The 27,377-nt window shown below is 51.2% G+C and overlaps 1 protein-coding gene across 3 annotated transcripts in view; it reads right to left on the reverse strand.

Annotated features, from left to right (window-relative positions):
• The window catches only part of LOC118001950 (ribosomal protein S6 kinase alpha-2), a 288,962-nt gene that overhangs the window by 39,080 nt on the left and 222,505 nt on the right, over positions 1-27,377 (reverse strand). For all 3 annotated transcript variants that reach the window (XM_034992141.1, XM_034992140.1, XM_034992142.1), the window contains 5 exons: positions 26,466-26,572; positions 23,604-23,641; positions 21,080-21,222; positions 14,843-14,913; positions 11,376-11,464 (listed from right to left, as the gene is read on the reverse strand). In XM_034992141.1, the coding sequence (XP_034848032.1) occupies positions 11,376-11,464; positions 14,843-14,913; positions 21,080-21,222; positions 23,604-23,641; positions 26,466-26,572 (448 nt within the window). The remainder of the gene's footprint in view (positions 1-11,375; positions 11,465-14,842; positions 14,914-21,079; positions 21,223-23,603; positions 23,642-26,465; positions 26,573-27,377) is intronic.

Below are 27,377 nucleotides of genomic sequence, written 5' to 3' on the forward strand. Positions count from 1 at the left end.
ATCCATCTATCCACCCATCCCCCCATCCACCTATCCATCCATCCATCTATCCATCTATCTATCATCCATCTATCTACCCACCTACCTATCCATCCAACCATCCATCCATCATCCATCCATCCATCCACCCATCCACCTATCCATCCATCCATCCACCTATCCATCCGTCCATCCATCCATCCATCCATCCACCCACCTATCCATCTATTCATCCATCCATCCATCCACCTATCCATCATCCATCCATCCATCTATCCATCCATCCTTCCATTCATCTATCCATCCATCCATCCATCCATTCATCCATCTATCCATCTATCTATCTAAGTAGGCACCATGCCCAAGATGGGACTTGAATTCACAACCCCAAGATCAAGAGTCACATGCTCTACCAATTGAGCCACCAGCCCCGCCCTGGCTGCACTTTTGATGCTCAGGCTGGCCTTCCAGAAGGGTGAGAAAGTGCGGAAGGAGTGGGAGAGCAGGCTGCAGCGCAGAGCGCCTTCTTAGGTGGCTCTGGGTTCACAGGGAAGGGGAAGACAGCCAGATACTGGAGAGGTAGCTTCCGGCAGGACGGGACCCAGAGAGAGACTGGCATCCACACCTGCTGATGCCGGGGACCCTGGAGACTGCTTATAAATAGTTCTGCTGGGTTTGTTCATTCTGCCCGGCCTCTCTCTTTACTTTGCTGCTTACATTAAATCCCGAGGCCTGGGGAGCGGGGCAGGGCCGAATCTGCAGAGCACAGAGGATTCGGGGCAGGGAAACTGTTTTGCCTGCCGAGGTGATGTCATGCTACCTTTGCTGGAGGCGCACAGGCAGCGTGTGAGGCCTGACGCGGATGCTGCCAATGCTGGTCTATCCGTTACACCAAACGAACGGCACTGACATCAGTTTGGGGTTAGGGGAAACTGTCTGGGGAGACGGGGCGGGGGAGTCCAAGGGAACTTGCTGTACTTTCCATTCAACTTTTCTGTAAACTTAACACTGCTCTAAAAATAAGTCTATTAATTCAGAGGAACCAAAACCCCAGGTCCTAAGAGCTCTGGGTTTTCTCCAGGATGGGAAGGGAGAAGAGGAGCCTCGGTGGGCCAGGGAGGGGGCTGGGGGCACGGGGACGTGGGAAGGGGAGGCGGGCCATGTGGGCTAGGGCCGTGTCCAGCCAGCTCCTGTCCCAAGTCTGGGGATGGGGGTTCCGTGCCACGTGGTTTGTGAGACACAGACTTCTCGGTTCTGCACCCCGGGCTCCACAGCCCCAGCCCTGCTCCCTGTTCAGCTCCTGCTGCTCCTTGTTCAGCCTGCACCCCAGGAAGGTGGGTGCTGGGGGCTGCCGGCTGCGATGGGAGGGACCAGGAGCAGGAAGGTGTGGAGGACGGGGAAGCCGCCCCCCGCTGCTGTGGTCACGGAGGCACCGCCCACCCAGCCGCACTGTCGGGGCCTGAGAAGTCAGGTGGCGCCCTCCGTATAGGGTGCTGGGGTTCCAGGAGATGCAGCCCTCCTGGACGTGGCTGGATGCTTTCACGTCCTCATCCCTTCACCAACGTTCCCTGGTCTTTGCACTGATGTGGGAACCACCCATGGGACAGAGGGTGGTACAGTTCAGCCCCACCTCCGACCTCCAGGGAGGGGAGAGGGCTGGAGTGATTTAATGGAGCATGCCTAAGGAGTGGGACCTTCATAAAAGCCCTGTACAGCAGGGTTTGGAGAGTTTCCGGGCTGATGAACAAAAATGCATCCATGTGCTGGGAGGGTGGTGTATCCCAAATTCCAAGGGGACCCCTTCAGACCTCACCCTATGCACCTCTTCATCAGTATCCTTTAAAATATCCATCGTAATAAACTGGTAATAGGAAGTAAAATGGTTTCTTGAGTTCTGTGAGCTGTTTTAGCATATTATCAGACCCAAAGAAGGGGTCTTGGAAACTCCGGATTTACAGCTGGTTGGTCGGAATCACAGGTGATACCCTGGGCAGTGGGACTGAGCCCGGGTCTGGGCCAACGCTAGGTGGTTAGTGCCAGAACTAAGGTGAATTGTAGGATACCAAGCTGGTGTCTCCTGGGAAGTGAAGAATTTGTTGGTGTGGAAAACGCACGCATCTGGTGTCAGAAGTGTTGGTGTGAGTAGAGAGAAACGGGTCCTGTCCTTCAAGGACCTCCGGCTGAGGACCTCTCTGGAGTTCCGAGTCCGGCCCCCGTTCCGAGATCTGATCCCAGCAGCCTGCAGCCCATGACAGGCCCCCAAACGGCTGCTGCCAAAAACCGTGGGGAACAAATCAGCGGTCCGACTGCCAGCACTGACCCCCCTTCAACCCACCCGTGTGCCGGCCTCCTTGTGAAGACCGGAGCTCTGGACGGAAAAGCCTCCTGGTTCTGAGGACTAAAACCTCCCGATCTGCACTGCTTCCCGGCTCTTCTTTGGTGAGGGCTGCCGTGCTTCCAGAAGCACCGTGGGTCGCTCAGGGGTGGGAGTGTCAGCACACAGGTCAGAGCCCAAGGGAGCACACACCTGCCGAGGGACTCATCGGCTGAATCCCCTTGAAGAATCTGCACTGCATTTGTACCCATTCCATTTCATCCTCATTCATCACTTGCAAATACGTGGTCTGCAGCAATTCAAACCAAGGGAGACACAGAGGAAATACCGGTTTGGGTGTGACTCCAAATTCTGTGCTGGTACATGCTGGGTTTTCTTGGATACTTAATCAGCACATTCTTATCTGCACTTTCTTTCTTCCGCCGCAGTGAGATTTTGTACCATGTCTGTGCTTTGAGGACTCAGCAAACAGTCGACAGTGAATTAACACTTCAGTTATTACTCAAAAATTATAGGTGTTCCAAAAGGAGAAAAACATGAAACAGGAGGCAAATTTCTGCACACAGTTCTTTAAGGCCTACGTCCTCCTTCCTAGGGCACACAAGGTCATTGTTTTGGATTCTATAGTCTTACCCTCTCCTGAAACGAGGGAAGCGGTTGTTTTGTATTGATGACCCCTTTTTATGTCAACTGAACACAGTGCCAGTTGGGCAGAGCCCTAGGCTAGGAGGGTCAGGGAGTGCTTGTGCAGATCCTGAATCACAGCTGGCTGCTGTCGGGTCTGACCTGATGCCGTGGAAGTCTCCCCTTCTGTGCCAAGCGCAGGGCTGTGATTCATCCGGATCACAGAGGCAAGTGTTCACAGACAGAAAGGTCTGGAACAGAAGAGTGATACTTGTCTCTTATCAGGCTTGGTGATAAGGCTTGGTCCTCCAACACCAGGTAAAGATGAGTTAAAAAAAGTTCAATGGAGCGGTAGATTCAAGAGCTCATACTTCCTGTGGTGTGAACATGTCGTCACCTGTGGTCCATCTGCAGATGGGAATATCACTGAGCGTGTTCGTGGGGACCCGCGTGTCAGACTTCCACACGTTGGTTGAGGGTGTCATCTCGCATCCAGGCGGACTTGCTTATGTCCACGCACTCTTGTGAGCGCGCCCTCCGCATGCACGGGGGATTTGTTCTACGGCACGGATGACATTCAGCCCCCTGCTCCACAGGCTTAACAAGGCGACCTCCTTCACTGTGGGGCCAATCGTCACTGGGCTTCTACATTCTCCGTAGATTACTCTCAAAAGGTTTTGGTATCTGCCCCAAATATTTTCATTGTTTCTTCATTTCCATAGGGAGTGTTGGGAATGTTTAATCCCTGGGCCTTCTGAGATGCCTCTGAAGTATTTACTCTTTGTTTTTGTTTTTTTTTTTTAAAGATTTTATTTATTTATTTGAGAGAAAGAATGAGAGAGAGCGAGCAGGAGAGGGGGGAGGGTCAGAGGGAGAAGCAGACTCCCTGCCGAGCAGGGAGCCCGATGCGGGACTCGATCCCGGGACTCCAGGATCATGACCTGAGCCGAAGGCAGTCGCTTAACCAACTGAGCCACCCAGGCGCCCTTACTCTTTGTTTTTGAGCCACACAGTGTCCACCTCAAATTCTTTTTTTTTAAATTTTAAATTTTATTTTTTTTAAATAACCTCTACCCCCCAATGTGGGGCTTGAACTCACGGTCCCGAGATCGAGAGTCGCACTCTCCCCTGACTGAGCCGGCCAGGCGCCCCTCACGGCAAATTCTTGGTGCACGTTCAGAACAAGCTCACTTTCGGTTACTGTCCTTGCATCCTCGAGCTCCGCCCGACTGGTACACTTGTAATTTCCGGGCCATCCTGTCGGGGATGTGAACACGAGGTCTGCTTCTTACCTCTTCATCACTTACACATTATCTACATGTTGTTTTTTCATAGTTTTGAAGTATTTGCTGTCCCTTTGAAATTTCATTTGCTCAGTGTTTAAAGCTTGGCTGTGGCTCAGAGGACACTGGTTTGAGCAGACCAGCGAGCTTGGGCTTGACCGCGCCGTCCAAGGTTGGCCTGCTGCTGACGGGACGCGGGATGGGCCATCGGAGACAGAGCCGGTGAAGCATGTCTTGTGGAGACCAGCGTTGGAGAGTAGAACAGAAACAGGAAACACAGAAATCCTCTGCTAGTGGGCGGGGCTGTAGCCAACAGGTGTGCTCGGGGACTGGATCTGACGCGGTCTACACTGCTGTTCTGTTTCACACGGATCAGCACAGCTCATTCCTCTCTCAACTCCGCCACATGGCCCCTAGGAGTCCGAGGATCTCCTGGAAGTTCCTATAGGAAGACACAGATGCTCCCGAGGGATGAGCTAGAGCCGTCAGCGTTGAAAACAGCCCAGAGAGTGGGTTTCGTACTTCCAGTACCCATCCTCGTCTTCCATTCTGCGGCAACGTCTGGAAAGGAAGCCAGACTTCTGTCTGGAGAGGGGTTTACTCAAAACAGCGCCTTTGTAGGGCCCTGCCCGACACACCCATTCACAAGAACACCACCGTCTGGTGACCTCCCTGAGCCTGGACGCGCATCCGAGGTTCTGCACTGCTCGGCCCCGACCTCCCCGGGGACTGGGGGGGTGGGCGGGGAGGGGGCGCCACCTTGGCCCCAGCGCCAGGCTGCAGCGTGCGGGCTGGAACGGAGCCCCTGCCTCTCGCTCTTGTCCTTGACTTCCTGGACTTTCGAATCTTTCAGAATGACAAGTGTCCCACCTGGAGGGCACCTCTGGGGCAGAGATGAGGACATGGAGGCCCAGCGCAGGGACCGGTCTACCAAGGCCTCCCTCCCGGAACATGCCCGACCCCCACCTCCATCTCCCCGGAGGCCTCTGTGGACCAACTCACCAGCGACACCAGCCCCGAGGGGCTTCTCTAGTTCACGGTGAGACCGTCCCTGGTCGGCTGCACCCTTCAGAGGGAGCCTGCGCGGCATGCCCTGGCAGTCCCCGCTCAGCCTGCGCTGCCTCCTCCAGCGCCCCCCGCCCCCCGCCCCCCGCACAGGGAGATAACACACACACCCCCCCCACGGGCAGGGCTCCTGCGACTTTGCCCCTGGCCCCCTCCTGATGACAGCAGCTGTTTGGGGGCCACCGAAGCATTTTGCCCGGGGTTCTATCACTGCGCATATCACATCGCACAATCAATACGTGTGTGACCCCTCATTCAGGTCAGAGTCCTCAGCTGCCGTGCATCTGCGCGTCGTCACAGTCGAAATGGACACCAAGTTCACTCCAAGACTCTCGAGCTCACTGCTCCCCTGCGCAGAAAACAACCTGCTCCTCCCCCTTCCTCCCCTCCCATCCGGTCTACCTAGCTGCCCCCACGCCCCCAGCTTCCACCCTCCTCCCTCTCCACCCCTCCCTCCAGGACTACCAGCTCTGCTCGCTCCGCCCCTGCAGCCTTCTACCATTAGCCTGGAGGCCGCAGGGCAGAAGCCGTGGACGGGACGCCCCCTTGGAGGCCGCCTCGCCATGCACCCGGGTCACTGGCACCTACTCAGGTGTTCACAGCACGTTTACCAAGCAGCAAGCACCTGTAGTCAGTGGGTGGGCGAGATTGAGACTCTGGGGTGAGGACATTCGGGGGACGCTGAGGCAGAAGGGCCAGCTTTAGACCTGGAGGCCGGGGGCTCTTCAAGAGGGCAGGACTCCAGAGACAGAGGTTCTGGCTGATTTGAAGGTGACCTGGTCATGATACAAATCCGTGTGACAATAGGCATTGGGGCGAGGCCTTCTGAGCCCCCTGAATGGCCCAGGGGCTATTTTAGGGCTAAGGCTCACAGCAAACAGAACGGAGGGGAAGACCCAGCCTTCCAATCCAGCTGCCTATGCAGATCAAGATTCTTCTACTCAACGTGATCTTCCTCCTTATGGCAAAAGATTTTTGGGCAAGTAGATTCAGTTGCCTCCCTGGGGAAAGTCGTGTCACTAATAATCCCAAATATAGTTTCTTCCTTATGCTGAGTCTGGAAATCTTCTGTTGTGAGGACTCCCAAGGGATGGCCAGTAGCTCCTGGAGAGGTGCATGATGATTCCCTTTAGAGATTAGCTGAAGGGCAGTCTTCGGCCACAGATGGGCCGACGTCCACGCCTGCTGGGGGCTCCACTGGGCCAGTCTCTCCCAAGATGATCATCTATACACTTAATGAGATAATCCCATCTTTCTCGCTCATCAATGACTTAAACTAAATAAGAAAATGATATTTTGGGTTCGAGAACTATGATTTTTGGTGACATTAAATTCGAAGACAAAGGAATAGGTTATATAAGGAAATTATTTCCTTTTTCCAGAACGAGGAAGAACAAACACGGCCCCTCCCCTGGTCACATTCATCCGGTGCATGGTGACAAATCCTCTCCAGCAAATGCAAGGATATTTGAAAGGAGAGTGACTTCCTCAGCTCCTGCAGGAGACGAGTCGGAATTGCTTCTTCTCTGGTGTGTGTTTCAGTGAATGGATGTGTCCAATGTCTTCATTTCTCTGTTCTGAGTCTGGTTCCCTGCGGGGAGGTCAGACTCACAGCCAGGCTCCCACGGGCGTGGACGGGTGGCCGACGGGGCTCGTCCTAGAGGGAAGCGTCCTGGGAGAGGAGGCGCCACGCCTCACGCGTGTTCACGCATGCACAGTTCACAACGTGCCCAGATTTTCTGCTGGCACCCAAGAATGACAAGGCAGAGACTGGACAGATCTTCACAGCACAAACTCGGCATCGAAAGAAAAGTTTCAGCCGTGGGCAAGGTTACTGGGGAAACACGGTGGAAGGAGCCCTTTGAGGGCGACAGGGCTGGAGTTCCTCTTCTCCATGGTTGGAGAGGCCCTGCCCTCCTTCCGGCTGAATTCGGGACCCGGCAGGTCACCTGAATGCTTTCCTGCCAAGGAATGCCGGGCTCTCCAGAAACAGGTCACACTCTTTCTTTTTTGCAATGATCTCAGGACAAGGTTTAACAACATCAACTGAAATGCATCCCATAAAACCACAGTTTGTTCCGTTTCTACTGGAGTTGCAGTTTACCAGTACTTGCGCATAGACGACTTCTATCCACTCTGTCCCACAACCACGTGGCAGAGAACGAAAACATTCCAATTAGTAGGAAGCAGCGTGACCAAGAGGTCTAGATGCGATCCCCCACCACGGATCTGGGTGCGCCCATTATCTCTGCCTTCTTATGGACTTGCGTCCTGTGTGTCAGACACAGTTCTAGCTCTTTACGTCTTTCTAACCACACTATGAAGTAGGCACGGCCATCACCCTCAGTTCACAGACAGGGAAACCGGCTCAGAGAGGTGCATACATCTGCTCGAGGTCACTCAGCAAGTAAGTGCTGGACGGGATGCGGCCTGGCATTGCCGCCCTCCACCCCTCTGCCCAGTGCTCCTCCACCTGGGGCTCCTCACGAGCTCCCCTTCTCCTGGCTCACACTTGCCATTGTCCACGTTCCAGCAAACCTCTCTCCCTTCCGATGAGCTCTGCCATGTACCTCTCTCTTTCTCGGTTTGCCACTTCCTTGGCTAATGCTAATCTCTCTGGTGGCCCTGAAGGCCCCGTGAGAGCGAGGACCATGGTTCTGCTCCACTCTGTCGCCAGAGCCAGAGCCTAGAAAGCACTGCGGAACCCCATGTAGGTGTGTATTATTTCTAGATTACATACTATACAGTCCCTCTCCTTCCTAACTAACAGGTCCTTAAGATCTGCCAAGAGGGGTGAGAAATAGGGTTGGAGGCACTCGAGGAAGGCAGGCCAGGCACCAAACCTCCCTCAAGTCAGCTCATCCTCTATTGAAGACCTCTGCAGCCGACCCTGGAGGCTGGCTAATAAGACAACCATTCCCAATCTCCTATTCCTTGTATCCCAATCCTTGTTTTCCCACCTTCCTTTTAGTTAGAAGTGCCATGCGACAGTTTCTAGTCAGCAGGAAGTACAGGGAAGTCCCAGGGTTTTGGGAAAGCTTTGCCTTCTTGATAAGAGAGACAGATGCAGCTGTCTTCATCCATTTCCTCCTTTCAACTGAATGTGATGCCTGGAGCTGTGGCAGCCACTTTGTGATCACAAGGCCCCACTCATGAGGATGAAAAGGCAATGAACTAAGGATGATAAACTAAAAAGATAAGCAGATCTGGGCTTTTGATAACTATGGTTCAGCGGCTGAGTCAATGCTTACAACCCTCTACTGCCATGTGACTTGTTACTGTAAGAAAAATAAACTGTAGTTTGAAAAATTAAATTGTGTTAAATAATTTTAAGTTACTTAAGTGTTCTGTACTTTGCAACTAAAAGTAATTCTTTGGGATATACCTCTCTCACGAGCAAATCTCTGCGGGTTAAGACTGGCCAAGCTGCACCGCAGGCTGGCCCTGGACAGGGAGGGATTATCTTGGTGTTAGTCCCACACGGACGGAGACATTAATGATAGATAATTAATTTATGATCAGGAGAGTCAGCTCAGAAATAGGCAAACAATTATGATCTTTGTGTGGCTTTTAGAACTGAACTGAGGGACACATTTACTGTTTGGTTCTGTGCCTTAAAATGCGCTCTCATTAAGAAGTGCTGCCCACCTCCTCCCCAGAAAGCACAGCGATGAAGGGGAGGGTCTGCTCTCTCGGGGAGGCCCCCAGGCCAGGCTACACGGGATCTGATAAAAGTGCAACAACACAGCAATTCCAGGAGGGAGGGGCAGACGCAGGCCCTTTATTCCCCGTCTGTGTTCCTGGGGCCAAGTTCTCCCGCTGTCCGCGTGATCCCCACCCACAGGACAGGGTGGCTCCACGGTGAGAGGAGGGCCTTGCAGGTGGGGCCCCGGGGCGGATACAGGGAGACCGTCAATGTGGAGAGAGGACGGGCTTCTCTGGCTCTCCTGAGCTGCTGTTTGTGGAGGCACATGCGGCTGGGGACCCTGTAAGGGGAGTCCCCAAGGAAAGGGCGTGATGCAGGCACCTGCAGGAGCTGTGTCTCTCAGAATCGGGGCCCTGGCCTTGCCTCGGTCAGAGCCAGGACAAGGAGGGCCCATGACGACTCTTGGCTGGTGTCTTTAGGTCCCATCTGTGACTTTGCTGAGGTGCCCAGTAACAACAAGATGGAGGAACTTCTGTTTAGCTCTTGACGTTCCTCCAGATCTCGAACCAAACCCACATATGCCACATTAGCCCCTGCATGTCAGCATGGTGCAAAACCCACTGTGGAGACCGCTGTGCACCCCATCCTGGACCTCAAGGCTCCCTGCCGTCCCACTGGCCCCTGGTGGCTTGGCAGCCCAGTGCCCAGAGCTGCCGTCCAGGGAGGCCTCTAGCTAGAGTGAGCCATCCCTGCCTTTAGGGCCCGGCCTCTGGGGCTCTGTTTGGGGCAGTTATCACACTGACTGGTTTTAATCAGTGTCATTTGACAACAGTCATCTTAACAGATACCATCCCGGGGCCTATGTGAGGTGGGTGTCGGGAGCTGGACCCATGGGGCCCTCCCCACATCGCCTTGCAGACACCTGCTCTGGTATAAAATGGGTACAGGTTCCACCATGGGATGCGTCTAGACTCTGTAGCAACTCATCTATGCGACTAGCTAGATCCTGGGCATCTCTCCAGCTAGGGTTTACAGAACAGCGGGTCTCATGGGGGTGGGTGGGGGGATCGTCCCCAGGGGCAAGTCTAGACACAGTTCGGTTTGCTACGGCAGGGGGAGGGAGGCATCTAGGGAGAGAGCAGGGATGCTGCTAGACATCCTACAGCGCAAGATGGTCCTCCACAAGAAAGAACTACCCAGCCGGACGTCACCTGCGCCATGGTGGAGACACCTGGTGGCAGCTTAACTCACTTATTTATTTATTTCTATTTCTATATATATATATTTTTAATTTTTTTGAAGATTTTATTTATTTATTTGACAGAGAGAGATACAGTGAGAGAGGGAACACAAGCACGGGGAGTGGGAGAGGGAGGAAGCAGTCTTCCCCTCAGCAGAGAACCTCATGCGGGGCTCGATCCCAGGAGGCTGGGATCATGACCTGAGCCGAAGGCAGACGCTTAACAACTGAGCCACTCAGGCACCCCTCTATTTCTATATTTTTAAAGATTTATTTACTTATTTATTTGAGAGAGAGGGAGATTCCAGGTCTTTGCTAAACAGAAAGATTACCAGCAAGCATTTTTTATACATGTAACTTACATGCTGGATAGACTTCTAGAAGTAAAATTTCTTGGTAGAGGGTTGTGTACAGTTTAAAATATTGATGGGTTTTGCCAAAGTGTTAAAATGTTGCACCACCTGCTGTCTTGACAGCAACGACGGCGGGGAATAGGAGGGCCCGCGCCTTCCGTTCAGCTATGTGGTGTTTGCCACCGCGTGGGCAGAAACATGGCGCCTTGTTTCATTGTTCTCCAGCTCCCCATGCAGCCCGCGCTGTGTGGGGCACCTGCTCCCGCCCTGATGGAGCCACCTCGTCACCGACCTCGCGTCCCTACGCTGGGCACGTGCGCCAGTGCCCGTGACAATGAGGGATGAAAACCCGCGAGAGGACAAGGACGATTCAGCAGCTGTGTGACCTGTGGGAGGTCTACACGACAACTCATTTGTAGAAGCACCGCTGAAAAGCAACTAGGGGAAACCCTTTGTAAAGAGTTGTTCTGAAAATGGATTAGTACTTAGGTAACATTCATGTAAATCTTAATATTCATATATGTTGAGATTTATTAATTTAAGAGGGATTAAATAAGAAGCAGCTTTCAGCTCTTCTGTCCTTAGTTTATGGGGTTCTAAAAGGGAAGTGAAATGAGTAGGAAAAAGTGCTACCATTTTGTGTGTAAACACTGACTTTCAGAAAACAGCTTACAAGACTTGGCCAGCGACTGTGTTTTGGAGAACCTTATCGCAGGGACACGGGAGAATATTTGCACCCCTGTTTCAGGACCTTCGCTTTCAGTGAACTTGGACAAACGTGTAGCCAGACAAGAGTGGAGCGGGGTGCGCAGGCAGCCCCTGTGGTCCGCGGGGTGTGTGGGGCTCTTACCTAGTCGGTTGCACGGGTTCCGTTTGAAGAGGGCTCTCAGCAGACTCTGGGCTTCCATGCTGAGGAACTGTGGCATGCCCAGCTTGGCTCTGCAAAACAGCGTTGTAGTTTGGGACGAGAAGGATGACCAGAGTTTTCTCCAGCACTTTGGGACCCTGCTCGGTCAGCATCAACAGACAGACCAAATCAACGTGACCCAGAGCAGCAGTGCCCAAACTGTTTGGTCTTAGGGCTCTTGGGCACTTTAGAAGTCATTGAGGGCAGCAACCTACATTGTTTATATGGGTTCTACGGGAGAAATTTTTATAATAGCTATTTAATAATTCACTTACAAATAATACAAACATTAAAAATAAACAATAAAAATCCCATGAACAGAAGTAACATTTTTAATGGAACTGAATTATGTTTTCCAAAATAACAACAAAGGCTTTGGCTAGAAGAGTGCTATTGTTTATATTTTGGGAGTCTCTTCTGGGTTAGATGAGAGACAGCCAGATACCTTTTTTTTTTTTTTAAAGATTGATTTATTTATTTGAGTGAGAGAGAGAGAGGGAGCATGCATGTGCATGGGGGACAGAGAGGGGCAGAGGGAGAGGGAGAGAGAAACTTTAGCAGATTCAGCACTGAGTGCAGAGCCCGGTCAGCACTTAAGCCCAGGACCCTGAGATCATGACCTGAGCCAAAACCAAAGAGTCCACCATTCAACCAACTGAGCCACCCAGGCGCCCCGACAGCCAGATCCTCTTATCTTGCCTCTATGTTCAATATGTTGCCATACTATGAAGAAAATCTGGGACTTCACAGAATAGAACAAATAATCCTAAAATTTGTGTGGAACCAAAAAAGACCTCACATTGCCAAAACAGTCTTTTAAAAGAAGAACAAAGCTGGAGACATCACAGTTCCAGATTTCAAGTTATATTACAAAGCAGTAGTGATCAAGACAGGATGGCACTGGCACAAAAATAGACTCATAGATCAGTGGAACAGAAAACCCAGAAGTAAACCCCCAATTACATGGTCAATTAATCTTCGACAAAGCAGGAAAGAATATCCAATAGGAAAAAGACAGTCTCTTCAACAAATGGTGTGGGGAAAACTGGACAGCACCATGCAGAAGAATGAAACTTGACCATTTTCTTATACCATACACAAAAATAAACTCAAAATGGATGAAAGACCTAAATGTAAGACCTGAAACCATAAAAATCCTTGAAGAGAACACAGGCAGTAAGGTCTTACATTGGCCCTAGATGTGTCTCCTAAGGCAAGGGAAATAAAAGCAAAAATAAACTATTGGGACTACCTCAAAATAAAAATCTTCTGCACAGTGAAGGAGAGAATCAACAAAGCTAAAAGGCAAACTACTGAATGGGAGAAGACATCTTTAATTGACATAGCTGATAAAGGGTTAGTATCCAAAATATATAAAGAACAGATACAACTCAACATCCCCCTAAACAAATAATCCAATTTAAAAAATGGGCAGAAGATATGAACAGACATTTCTCCAAAGAAGAAACCCAGATGGTGGACAGACACATGAAAAAATGCTCAACATCACTCATCATCAGGGAAATGAAATCAAAACTGCAATGAGATGTCACCTCACACCTGTCAGAAAGACTAAAACCCAAAACATAAGAAACAACAAGTGTTGGCAAGGATGTGGAGGATGTGGAGAAAGGGGAACCCTCTTACACTGTTGGTGGGAATGTAAACTGGTCCAGCCACTTTAGAAAACAGTATGGAGGTTCCTCAGAAAGTTAAAAATAGAACTGCCCTATGATCCAACAATGACACTACTAGGTATTTACCCAAAGAATACAAAAACACTAATTCAAAGGGATGCATATACCCCTATGTTTACAGTAGTAGCCAAACTATGGAAGCAGCCCAAGTGTCCATTGACTGATGAATGGATATAGAAGATGTGGTCTATATATACAACAGAATATTACTTAGCCATAAAAAAGAATGAAATCTTGCCATTTGCAAAGACTTAGATGGTGCTAGAGAGTATTATGCTGAGTGAGATAAGTCAGAGAAAGATAAATACTATATGATTTCACTTGTATGTAGAATTTAAGAAATGAAACAAATGAGCAAAGAAAAAGAGAGAGAGAGAGAGAGAGAGAGAGAGAGAGACAAACCAAGAAATAGACTCTTAACTATAGAGGACAAACTGATGGTTACCAGACGGGAGGTGGGTGGGGGCATGGGGGAAATAGGTGAAGGGGATTAAAGAGGTACTTATCAGGATGAAAAATAAATAAAATAAAATCCAGTAATCTAACTTATCTAAATAACTGCAAAAAAAAAAAAAAAAATCAGGGAAAGGAGGAGCTTGCAAGGGCCCAGGAGGGTCTCAGACCCCCAGGGGTCCTCAGATGATGCTTTAGGATCCATCGGACCACAGTTTGGTGCTGCCCATTCAGAAGTCCACACCTAGGATTAGCTGGAGGGAATTATTCTAGTTTTAGAAAAAGTAAAGATCTTGCTCCCCCTTAAAATTAAGAGAAACAGAGATAACCAACACAAAATAACAGACTGCAGCCACATAGGTCAGCCACAATGAAGGTCACCTGATGCCGGAAGACACTGCTCAAATCCTCTCTATGGGTTTCCTCCACTAATTTCTATCCTTCCATTTATACAATGGGGTAACCTACGAAAACTTAAGCTTTTTAGGTTCCTTTCACTTTTATAAAAGTCCATCTGCAGTGTTGAGAGAGCCGGTCATGAGCACCAGCAGCTTTATGGCTTGTCCTTCAGGGGCAGGAGTCCATGTCCTCGCACAGTAGGGGGACCTCGATTTGGAGTTGGGGTCTACCTGTTCCCCAGCCGCTGCCCTACTCCCATCCACATTCCTCCCAGATCTCTCCCTTCTGACATCATGCTTAGATGGAGCCTGCTCACATGTAAGGTGTTATAGCAAGACCAGCACTGGGTTTAGACTTCTTTCTAGGATCCTAAGAGCAAAATCCATTTGCATGGTAAATGATTCTTCCTGAGAATTGAACAGAAAATTTGTTTGTATTCAATCTCATGGGCAACATGATTCCTGCCAACGTCAGGCAGGAGAGCTTGGGCGCCTGCACAAATGGGGTCAAGAGGTAGAGAAAGAAAGGGGACCCCTCCTCTTGCGTTCTCTCTAGAGCCCCTAAATCCTTCTGCCCTTCTGAATCTGTACTTTGTTTGTGATGGTCACTAATCACCATTTCTAAAATCCCTGTCATTGGGCAACATATGCAATTTTCCAATGTCATCTGTGGTGGAAGACTCCATCAGGGTCACTCAGCGATCCATTCACTCTACCCACTGTAATTAAAATGCCAAAATGCTTCTTATGGTTATTGCTAATGCCTACTCAATGATCTGGGTTTCCAAGATGGAAGCTCTTGCTATCAGAAGGTGCTAAGGAGTACAGGACGGATGCCCAAGGGTAAGTGTTTCATACTCACTTGAGGATGAGGGCCATGGTCTCCTTCCTGTCCTTCCCCTGGAATGGCAGAGATCCCGTGAGCATCTCAAACTGCAGAGCAACACAGAACAGGGAGAGTGAGTGTTCAGACTGACCAGATGTAACAGCAGAGAGCCTGGATGGGCAAAATGCAACCACGTTCATTAATCCATTCCAAATCCTGATGCATGACGCCTAGATGCTGGCCAGCATGCACTGTGTACATGAGCGACCAGAACGGCCTCATGGAGCTCACAGTTCAGTGGGGAGGCAGACAAGAGACAAACACCGGAAGTCTGCAGTGGGTAAGAGGGGCTGAGTGTGGTGGAGATGTGAAGGGGGACGTGAAGGGACGGCGGTCGGGCTGCACAGCTTCTATGGGGTTGGTTGAGGACCCATCCTTCTCTGGTGGGTGCTGTGGAGGGGACCAGGGCAGAATGACTTCAGTCCATCCGTAACATCTGGTGAAAACACGATGGCACCAATAATGTTTCCAATACGGGCTGACACACACCAGAAATAGTAAGTGGACCTTTGCCAGGATGGGCTCTGTGATAAAGACAGGATTGAGGGTCAGCCTTCCCCGAGCAAGGATTTCTCTCTCACACAAAAGCCCTGACGATGCGGGCTCAGGAGGCAGGGCCTGCAATCGCACGGCATCCCCACCACAACGTGCACTCAGACTCGTTCGGAAGAAAGCACCTAGGGCAGCAGCCTGTCCTTTAACACAGGACACCGAATCTAACTGAAATGGGCCACAGCATCCGTCCCGGGCCGTGTCTGCGTGTCATTTCAAATTACTGTTGAGCCTTGAATGACACAGGGGTGAACAGCAAGGGTGTGAGGTACCCACTACATACATGGGTCTTCTCCCAATACATACAGTACTATTCTGTAAATGCATTTTCTCTTACGATTTTCTTAATAACCCTTTCTTTTCTCAAGCTTACTTTATTGTAAGAATACGGTATGTGGTACATATCATGTACAAAATGTGGATTAATATACTGTTTATGTTATCGTAAGGCTTCTGGTCAACACCAGGCTATTACCAGTTAATTCTGAGGGGAGTCAAAAGTTACATGTGGATTTTCGACGACCTTCGGGTCAGCGCCCCTTATCCCCATGTTGTTCAAAGGTCTACTGTATAAGAAAACAGCCTCAGTGCAGGACTTTGTATGATCTTATTAAATTTGCCTTAGTTTTGATTTTGATGGCGTGTCTCTGTCCCTTTAAAATTTATCCTATAGTATTTTTCCTCTGCATTATGAAAATCTTGGGAAATACATCAAAGTAGAAAGACCAAAACAATCACCCATAACCCCATTATTCAAAGAAAGATGGAATTAACATTTGTTATTTTCTTCTAGTACTTTCTTGAAGCTGTTTTTTTTTTAAAAAAACATGGTTTTACATATTCACCTTTCACAGAATAAGATAAAAACTTCCATGCTGATTATAAAATCTTCATAATATCACTTTATATGTGGATATGCCAAAATATGTTTATTTGTTGTTGGGCACTTAGAGCATTTCCAATTTCCTGCTCTTATAAGTAATACTGAAATGTACATAAAAGCTTCCCTAAGATTTGGAGTTACCCTGATGGTGAGCTACCAGGAATGAAATTACAAACTTAATGAAATGAATGTAGTTAAGCCTTTATTAATACTCTTGGCTTGCTTTCTGAGAGTAAAATTTTAAAAGAAACTTAAAAAGTCCTGCCTGTTGTGATGTTTGAAGGCTCTTCTACCATACTAACCACCACCTGCTGTCTGTCCCGTGCTCACGCGTTTGGTGCGGGCGCACAGAACAGACTGCAGGCAACCAGTCAAGATGTAAGTCATAAAAACTGGGAGTAAGAGAGTCCCTGAGAGAATCTGAAAGTGGACAAACAACTAAATTGAAAGGTAGAGTGCTCTGGCAGATGAGCTGTCCATCTGATAAAATAGGAGGAAAGTTTATAAGTTGATCTTGGAAGTTAAAATAGGTCTTAAAATAGAATCGTATTAGCAAAGAAAATGCTCTTCCTATTTTGGTTCTATCTTTTTTCCCCCTCCCTCCTTTCTTTCTTGAGTCTACTATGAATGAAATTCAATTTCAAGGAAACGCCTTTTAGGCCACGTGAAACCAGAAAGCTATTAGTCATTGCTACAAAAATGGAGCCCATCCTAAAGTCTGTGCATCATGTAACTATCTATTACGAATCAACCAGCAACTTGCACACATCTGCCTAGTGATTACTTCTTAGCTTTGACTATGACTCCCAGGAGCCACATTCTTTGTGTTTCTCTCCCTCCAGCCTGCTTGTCTTCCTCCTACATTGTTCTTCCCCATGCAACACAGTGGGAAATCCTGAACTGTTTAGGAACACCCAACACAGTGGCGTACGTGGGTGTTCAATGAATGAAGATGATGATGGTGGTGGTGATGATGGCGAAGCTATGTATTTTCCCAACCCACACATGTCTCTCTGCTTTGGCTTCACTTCCAGCCCCTTTAAGGGTTCCCTTTCTATCACACGGGGACAAAGGAGGTCATTTCGGTATTACTGTTCTCATCAAGAAATTTCTCAGTATTTAAGTATCTCATTAAATCAGGGCATTTCTGATGAGCTTTCCCAGGACATTACATATAGTAGGAGTTTTGGTCTGGTGTTGAACAAGACTGAGACTGGCCAAGGTTTCCAGGGCAAATGAATACAAACCATGGTTTGCCGTGGGGTCTCATAGTCCAGCACAAGTGCTGGGGGTACCCCAAGGGATGCATTCACAAGGAAGTTCCGAGGTCGGCCGTGGAAATGTGCAGAGGGAACCCGAAGAGACTGGGGTATAGCTTCACTGTGAGTGCTTATGAAATTTCCAGGAAGATAAATATTCTGATGTGTCTGGGGACAGTTCTGATGGTCAGGACTGGAGAGGTTGGTCGGGTTGGTGCCAGTGATGTTTACTCAGTAGAGGGAGGGACGCCACTTCCCATCCTACAATGCATAGGACAGCCTCCACCCAAAGAGCTGTCCAGCCCCAAACCTCAACAGTTGAAAGCCCTGTCTAAAGGGACACGCAATGAGCCTGAAGCGAGTGGCCAGCCCCGGGGCACTGACACAGGAGGAGCCCCAGCGGTGCTGCGAGCAGTGGAATGAGAAGCTTCTCTGCAAGGGGGACACTTCATAGCAGGGAGCCTACAATTCAAGTTCATTCGGTCGATCGACATTCTTACAAAAGAACTCAAGAGCAAGTTACATCTTAATCTGAAAACAGACAAGCACAAATCCTACAACGAAATGGACCGTTTGAGATGGCAGCAGTCCCCGGGGCCGGGTGCACAGGGCTGGATTTTGCTCACCAGGTGTATTTATGTTTGTGCAGAGGTGTCAGGGTGCTTGGGGCACAGACGAGTCCCCACCTCACTGTGCACCACCCCTGCTCTGAGCACTCGAAGGTCGATGCTGACCTGCTCCTCTCAGCAGCCTCAGGAGGAAGCCTCGTGTCCTTGTCTCCTTTCCCAGGGGCGGCGCCTGAGCCCTGAGCCAGCGATATGTGTGTATCCGTGTACAAACAATTTACACAGATACTTGTGTGTGAACATCCACACACGTTTAGTGCTGGCAAAGAATGGGAGAAGAATCTCAGGTGGTCTCACAGGTGACCTGGCATTCAGGAGATGTTTCTGAAGCACCCACAAAACACAACCCCAACTCCTCCTGAAGACTGAGTTCCAGACGAGTGTGGAGATGTTAGGGACCTACCATTGCAACGGACACCATCACTACGGCTCACGTTCTTTTCCAGTTACAATACCTAACTTCAGACATTCGATTCTGTTCAAGGACAAGGATCTCCACCATGAATGTAGGTGTCTTCATACGGGCTCTCTGGAGGGCACTTGGGGACCATGAGAGGACACGGGTGTAGTTCCTCAGGGGAGAAACGCAAGGGATGGGCAGTAAGCCCCTCCAGGGTGCAGACCGTTCCTCGGGCCCTCCCTCCATGGCTCTGCCCCCTCTTTAACAAAGCCGGGGCAGGGCACCTTGTAAACACAACATGCCCTCAACTGACCTCTTCCCGAAGCCGAGCTCAGACACGACACTAAATGCCACACCAGACCCATCCTTCTATTGCAAATGGCAATTCGGAAGTCATTCCTGGTGTTGCCCAAGGAAGTGCTGAACGCAGGGATCCTGACATCTGGCTGCAAACTGGTTGCCACTTGGGGCCAAAGGGTTTGGTGGGCAGGACGAAATGAGAATGTGGCTTTAGAACAATGATGTGATCTTAAACCAATCACCGAAGAGCTTTATTTCCACTTCTGTAACCAGAAAGAACGATATCTTTCCCACGTAACGTGGAGATTTTTTGGTTCAGGTGAAATGCGCGGTGCCTCCCAAACTCAGAGCCACGAGACGTACTCTGTTGTCGTTGACAGCCCCTCCTGCTTCCTGCCACTGAGCAAAACAGCCGTGCTAGAACCAGCTGCCGTGAGACACCGAATGCGGGGTCCTTTCGACTGAAATGATGCCACCAATTCAAAGCAATGCCCACTACCCACAGTCCCTGGTGTGTCAACGATGCCAGACGGTAGCTGGAACCAGGTCTCCTTTAGAGAAGCCAAGAACCAACCTCTATGATATTCCCCAAACTCCAGAGCATTCCTATAGCTTCGGGACAAGGAAGGGCAGGGGACCCCAGGTGGAGGTTAGGCTGGGGAGCCCACAGCGGTGTCACCCCCATGGGGCACAGAGCTCACTGAGCATGGCTGCTGCTGTCTGTGATGGGAGTCCACGCAGAAGGTCATGGGGGTGCTGAGGAAATGCCGCGTGCTGGGGAGACACTCCGAGGGGGGAATCACAACATAAGATGATAGACTCATAACAGCAACTTGTCAAAGTGCAAAGAAGACACAAGACAGAGCCAAGCTAAGGTTCCCCAGGAGACACCTCTGAACCCCACCTCCAGACATGGCCCAGGGGCTCTGCAGCCAGGAAGTGAGGCAAGTGGTGTGGTGGCAAGGCAGGTGGCCTGGACACACAGAAGCTGGGCTTGGGACACATGGAGCTGGGCTGGGGATGCACGGGAGCTGGGCTGGGGACACACAGGACCTGGGCTGGGGACGCAGGGACCTGGGCTGGGGATGCATAGGAGCTGAGGCTGGGGACGCATGGGAGCTGGGCTGGAGATGCACGGGAACTGGGCTGGGGATGCAGGGAGCTGGGCTGGGGATGCACAGGAGTTGGGCTGGGGATGCACAGGAGTTGGGCTGGGGACACACGGAGCTGGGCTTGGGATGCATGGGAGCTGGGCTGGGGATGTACAGGAGCTGGGCTGGGGATGTACGGGAGCTGGGCTGGGGATGCACAGGGCTGGGCCTCACACCAGCTGAGTGACCTTCCATAGCGTCAGAAGTCCGATCTGGGCTGAGGGCACGGGCAGCATGGAAGGCCACAGGCACAGTGCTGGCTGGGAGGATGGGCGGAGGGACAGGGTAGGAGGAAGGGAGAGGAAGGACCATCTGGGGACAGGGAGCCAACACCACTTCTCTGACTACAGAATCCCCCAGGCCAGGTGGTGTCTGGGTCTGCGCTCTGTCTGTGAACATGCATGAGCTAAAGAAAATTCAAGTTTCTTGATGTAGATGTAAAAACATCTCAGTCCATGTGTATTTTGGCTCATGTTAATTTTTTTTTAAAGATTTTATTTATTTATTCATGAGAGACAGAGAGAGAGAGGCAGAGGGAGAAGCAGGCTCCCAAGGAGTAGGGAGCTGGACATGGGGCTCAATCCCAGGACCCTGGGATCATGACCTGAGCCGAAGGCAGACGTTTAACCATCTGAGCCACCCAGGCCCTTGGCTCATGTTATTTTTGTAACTAAGTAGAAGGATTTTGTGTTTGACATAAGAGAAATGTCTTTAATATGAAAATCACCACATCCCTTAAAATCTTCATGCTCAGCCTGTAAAAATGTTAAGTATAAAGAAGGTTTGATTCTAAATGCATTTGTGTCCTTATCTGAATCCCAGTTCTGTTTGCTGGGGGTGGGAATTTGGGATGGGCAGAGGAGGAGGTTGCAGGAAATGGTGGCCTCCTTGTCCGTGGGTCACCTGGGGACACACTGCCTATCCACATTTCAAGCACTGTTTCCCCTGCTCATTCCTGGACCTCTGAGCCAACCTGGGGATGGGACCGAGTGCTGGGGATCAGCGACAAGGGATGCCACCGCGGACTGGGGAGGACCATTACCATGAGCACGCCGAAGGACCACCAGTCGGCGCTCTGCGTGTGTCCCCGCCGGTTCACCACCTCGGGCGCCATGTACTCTATCGTCCCGCAGAATGAGTAAGCTCTCTTGTCATGGTCGATGGCCTCTTTACTCAGCCCAAAATCTGAAAGTGAAAGAGCACACGGCACTGCCTCAGTCGGAGAGGCACCAGGACTGTTTCCATGCTGACCCCCAACCCGCGAGCTTCCGCGTCATTTATGGGACTTCAACCCGCTCTGTCCCGGCCAGGGCAACCCCCTCGGAAGCAAGTGTCCTCACACCCCCGCGTGGTACGTTCCCCAGCTCAAGGTCTTTCAGGAATCTACAAAGCCTGGGGGGCCTGGTAACAGTATCGAGAAGCTGTATTTCGTCAAGACAGGAGAAGTCCCAGGAGCCCTGCTGTTTACGAGGCACAGCAGGTGGCCCGGGCATGCTGATGCTCCAGGTCCCGGGGCTGGGATGAGATGGGAGGGGAGGGGTAGCCCTGAAGGAAAGGGCTGGAAGAGAGGTCCAGGCAGAAGGCTACTGGGGAAGGAGGTCCCTGGAGGTGAGGCACAAAGGGAAGACAGGCGAGTCTGATAAGGACTGTGGAGCATTTGCCGTGAGCGCTTCCCCTCTCCCTCCTCCAAGAAATCCTCAGTCCGTTCTACCTTCTTCCAAAGCTTGTGTGTTCATGCACTTAGTGACTGAAGGACACAGGGAACACATTGCTTCTAAGATGAGGGCACCCCTTCGGCTTCAGCATGTTTGAGAAGAAGGATAATATCCATCAGTTCCGTCCAGGGCCACGTGCTGAGTGAGAACATCAAACGCCCACGGGTGGGTTTGCTCACTCGCAGCAAAGTGGCTTGCTTTACACATCAGAGTCTGGGAGGGGGCTGTTTGTAATCTGTGCCTGGCCCAAATGGCAAATTATCACATATTATGAACTTGGGGTCATGATTAATAATAGTAATAATAATAATAATAATACAATCTATGATTATTAAATCAGAGAAAGCCCAAACTCTGTCATATTATAGATAAATTGGACACGGTAGCTCCATATGCATTCCAGCTGCCAGGCACAAGGCACAAGTGTGACTTTTATAGGGTACGTTCAGTTCCTCATTTGGCAGAGAACACGTCTGAAGTATTAACAGAACTGTAAATCTCCACCACATGCCACGTGACCCTGATGGCATGACATTACAGGTCAGGAATGGGTGGGCTAAAGGTTCGCTGAAAGGGGTAATCAGGGTCTGGCATATAAGTTCATGAGAACTTTTAAAAATCGAACTTTGAACATTAACAAGCCTGTAAAAATATTTAACCAATATTTATTGCCAGTTACTATGTGCACTCCACCAAGTCTTGGGGATCCATGAAGACAGGGTAAACCCACCCTTGAGAAGACAGGGCATGGTGGCATGCAGGCCAGCAAGTGAGGGGCAGCATGACCACATGGGGGCCACAGAGTAGGGAAGAAGGGGTGCTGAGAGAAGCTTTGAGGTAAGAACAGGGGTCGACCAGGCACCCCGAGCAGGGACAAGCTTCTAGGGGAGGAGAGGAGAGTGTTAGTTCAGGAAGAGCAAACTGGTGGACATGCAGGAATGGGTGTGTATGGACATGAGGCAGAACCAGGTCAGCAGGACAGCTGGTGGGGGAATGGCCCCCAGAGATGCCATCATCCAGAGCCCCAGAACCTGTGAGGAGGTCACCTCACAGGTCAAAGGGGTCCTGCAGGAGTGATGAGCCAAGGATCGTGAGATGGGGTGGTTGTCCTGGATTTTCCAGGTGGGCCAGGTGACACAAGAGCCCTTATGTGGATTTGGGGGCAGAGTCACAGAGATCAGGGAAGGCCGTGCTGCTGGCCGTGAAGATGGAGGATGGGGCCACAAGCCGAGGCATGTCAGCAGCTCCTAGAAGCTGGAGAAGGCAGCAGAACAGGCTCTCTGGAGCCCCCCGAACGATAAGATGAGCAGGTGTGCTACTGGAAGCCACTCAGTCTGTGGTGACCGTGATACCAGGAAGGGGAAATTAATACAATGCGTGCCATGGAACTGGGGTGTGTGTTTTCAGGTCGCTCCAACTGGGTGGCAACGGGACGGGCGTGAGGTTTCAGTAGGAAGGCAGGCTCCCATGTGCATTCACACGTGGTCCCTGAAGGCAGGAGGGCACCAGAGTGTGGGGACGTGCTCCCGGAAGAGCACCGATATTTGCCCCACATCAGTACTGTGCATCATCATTCTTGAACAGACAGCCAGGGATGAGAGTCTGCAGGGAAGGTGCTGGAAGGTTCTTTGGACAGGAGAGAGGGAAGGAAGGGGACCTGGAAAGTTTGAGCATTTCTAGAGGCTGTGAGGACGCACACCAACGTAACATAAGTGAGCTCTATGAAAGCTTCAGCCAAATCAGAGACACCACCAGCAAATGCTGGTGCTAGGAGGGCTTTGGCTCTGAGCTGCTCCCCACATTTACCAGGGCTGAGGTGAAGTCACCGGGAGACTGCCGTCCTCTACAAACCTGTGATCTTGATGTGTCCCTCTTCGTCCAGCAGGATGCTGAAAGAGAGGGGAGAACACAGATGTTTTACCGGAGGCCTGCTCAGCTGGGGGGTGTGCAGACCTCGGGGGGCACAGCAGGGCAGCCTGGGCAGCAGTCCCCACGCGGGGGTCGCCTGCCACGTGTAGATGTGGGCTTCGGGATTTACTGCTTCCCCAGTCAGCAGCTTCTGCTGGGTCACCAGTGGATTCAGATCAACAGTGTTTGGGGTTAACCAGGCAAAAGCTGGGACCTGCAGGTTCAAGACTTTCTTTAGCCCACAGTGAGGTTCAGGAACCCTTCAGACCATCCCGCATGAAGAACATGATTGAGAGGGTCCAGGATTGCCTTGGCCTGTGGAGATCTGGAGCCTCTTGGATTTTTCCCTGCCCAGGCAGGCTCTCAATGGCCAGAGGCTCACTATTTCTCCCCATCACCCCTCTATGAGCACCACCCTGCCTCTCGGGATGCCTGGGGCCTCGGCATCAAGGAGGCTTGGGGCTCGGCAGGCTGCCCCTCATCACAGGTGCTATCCCACTGGGTGTCTTTGTCCCACCAGAGCCTGAAACCTGGAGCATTGGCCTAGAGGGAGCGTCCGCCTTGCTCTTCCGAGCTCTGCCGGGGGAGGGTGCTCCTCACTGCAGGGCAGAGGGTGAGCCGCGAGGGCGGATGCAGGCCAGCACTCGAGGAAGCCCTTCTTCCAGGCTGTCAGCCCTCGGGGTTCTGCAGGGCTCCGAGTCTTCCATTTCTTTCTTTCTTTCTTTTTTTTTTTTTTTTGCTGTAATTAAATCCTGTCCCGTCAGCTCCTGGGGGGTACCAGGTAGCCTTAAAGAGACCAGGAAGAGAATGGCGAGGAACCAAAGCAAGGCCGGCTGCCTCAACAGGCAGGCAGAGTAGTGGCATCCTGACCCACGCGAGCACGTGGATGGACCTGCGGACAAGGAGCCGAGTGCGGTGAACCGGGCACCACAGAGGAGACGTGCGTTCCACTTATAAGGGGGACCTAGGGCAGTCAGAGCCATAGAAGCAGACAGTGGAGGGTGCCAGTACTGGGCAGGGGTGGTGCAGCGGGGAGTGGGTGTCTCACGGGGACAGGGTTTCAGTTTTGCGAGGTGCAGAGAGTCTGGAAGATGGACAGCGCTGGTGGCTGCACGGAGATGTGAGTGTGTGTTGCACGCTTACAAAGGTTGAGACACTCACTTTCTACTGTTTTTCTTGCCACAGTTAAAAACATCTGCCATGGGATTAAAAAAAAAAGACCTACTATTTTATTGAAATGTGAAGGAAAATGTTACAGCGCATCATTAAGATGACAGTTTATCATGAAAGAGGTGAACGTTTTCATCTTTGCTTTTCAGTTAGACTTAATCTTTGCCCGGAAATGAGCAGCTTTCCAGATGAATCCCCTACTCACTCTATTTGACAACAGAATCTTCTTTCTTCAACTCTGTGATTAAATATTACTATTTTTAACTGTAAAGATCCCTTTGACCTTTAAAGAGAGAGAGAAGCAGGGAGCACGCCCCAACACGTGCCCGGGGCTCATGGCTTTGGGATCTGCCTCACGCGAGCGCTCGCTGAGGGAGGCAGCTGTACTTAATAGGATACTGTTCTCTCCGAGGGGACGCTGACAATAGGGCCTTTTGCGATCATCTAGACATTTACTGAGGTGTGCAGCCTGTGATGTTCAACCGGAGCGAGCTACTGTGGTTCGTTATGCCAAAGCCATGCAAGATGTGCGCGTCCCGCTGGTGTGGGACAAATGGACTTCCCTTCCTGTATGGGCACAACGTTGCCCAGACGTTTCCCATAAAAGACCACCACATCCAATAAAAATGGCAGCAGAGCGGAGCTGTCTTTTCCTCAGCTCGGTGTCCATGAAAGAGGAAAGGCCGAGGAGCACGGGCTGAAGCTCGCTTCCTGAGCCCTCGGCGATGAGTCAGCCCACGGCTACGGGCTGCCTTGTGCCCAAAGCTGGGGGGTCCCACCAGGCTCTACCACGGGCAGTTGTGGGCCTCGGCCTCGGTGCGTGGAATCGAATGGTCTCACGGGGCAGTGAATTTACTGAGTGAGAAAATCGTGACTTTGCCTTCGGGACTACGGCCAGGCGGTCCTCCTGAACCTAAAATAGCGCCCACTAGATCCCTCCTTCTTCATGTGGGCCACTGTTGTGTGTCCGCTCTACACAGAATATACGAAAAAAACCTGAAACGGAAACTGTGATTTTGGAGGGACTTTAATCTTTCAATTGAGGATAGCTAAAATATCCTAAAATGTTACACATGATCTTTACCAAAGGCATGCAAAAGCTCATTGGAAGATCTGGGGAATCTGGTGCTACTGTCTTTCAGAAAAACTCTCCGGAAGGCTCGTCTGACTCGCCACCTGGAAATGGCCTGCTGGAGTCGTGGAGGCTTCCTGGCTCTGCAGAGGACGGCCCCAAAGGGACCGGAGTGGAGAGGCGAGCTAGCGTCGGGGTGCACGTCTGAGGAGTTCCCCACGGCGGGAGAGGGGGCAGCTGTGCGGCAGGAACCCCCTCCCTGCCCAGCCTTACCCGAACAGCAGGGACAGGGGCCCCGGCCCGGCCTCCGCCAGAGCGTTGTTACGAGGATCGGGTGAGAGGCGCTGCCGGGAACGGCCTGTACCAATCAGCATCAGCCACGCCTGTTTGGGCACGGTGTCAGGGGCGGGCGGGTGGAACCCGCGTGGGGGGTGCCCGCAGCAGGACGGCCCCAGCCTACTCCCTGCTGTGCACCCACGTGGGAATCAGAGAGAGCAGCGGCTCCCAGCAGGGGCAGCAAGAAGGGCGGTGTGGAGGCGGTGTCCTACCACGTCCTCACTTACTTCTCAGGCTTCAGGTCTCTGTAGATGATCCCCAGGCCGTGGAGGTGGTCTAAAGCCAGGGCCAGCTCAGCCAGGTAGAACTTGACATCCTCCTCGGTGAACATCACCTAGGAAGCGAGAACAAGATTGTCTGGCTTATTCTGTGGCTGGTTTGTTTTGAAGAGCTCTGCCAGAGAACATCATGAGTCAGCCCCGCAAAGTGCACTGGGCTCAGTCCTGCTCTGCGGAAGATCACAGGCTCCCCTCCCCCGTAACACTCTGCTGGCTCTCACAATGGAAAAATGAGCTCTCTTTCTAGTCTGGAGATCAGTGAAGGCAGAAGAGCAGTTCCCTACAAAGATGGTTAATTAGCCCGGAAGTGGAGCACTTAGTCTCCTCCTCCTCCTCGCCTCCAGGAATCACGGAGCTCTGGGCTTGATATTTTAATATGAGTGGTTTGGATGTGAAGCGACACCCCGAAGGGCTGAGGAAGGGCTACTGAGAACGTATCCGGGATCTCGTCCCCACTCCCTTCCATCTACCCAAAGTGGGCCGAGTTCTAGCAAAAACAACATGTACGGGGCGTAGAGTCCGTGAGGCACCCGGGCCAGGGGAGGCTGGCTGAGAGGGACCCGTGGGCATCAGGGTCCACGAGTCAGGCATCCTGGTTCAGGCGAGCTGAAGCATTCACCAGGCCAGGCGCCCAGCACCCTTCAAAGCCATCGTCTGGGGGACGTTTCCATTCCTCCCGCGCTTGTTAGAATCAGCGTGTAATATTTAAAGTCACCCTCTAGAAAGGCAGATTTGTTAGCACAAACCAGTTTTTACATTCACCATGAGAAATCAATGTCACCGACACTGGAACTGTGTATGATGACTGAATTCTCTCTCTGAACACAGACACAGGAAGAATCAATACAGACTCAGCGGGCT

Source organism: Mirounga leonina, unplaced genomic scaffold (assembly GCF_011800145.1).
Source record: "Mirounga leonina isolate KUSES-001 unplaced genomic scaffold, KU_Mleo_1.0 Mir_55, whole genome shotgun sequence".
NCBI lineage: Eukaryota > Metazoa > Chordata > Mammalia > Carnivora > Phocidae > Mirounga > Mirounga leonina.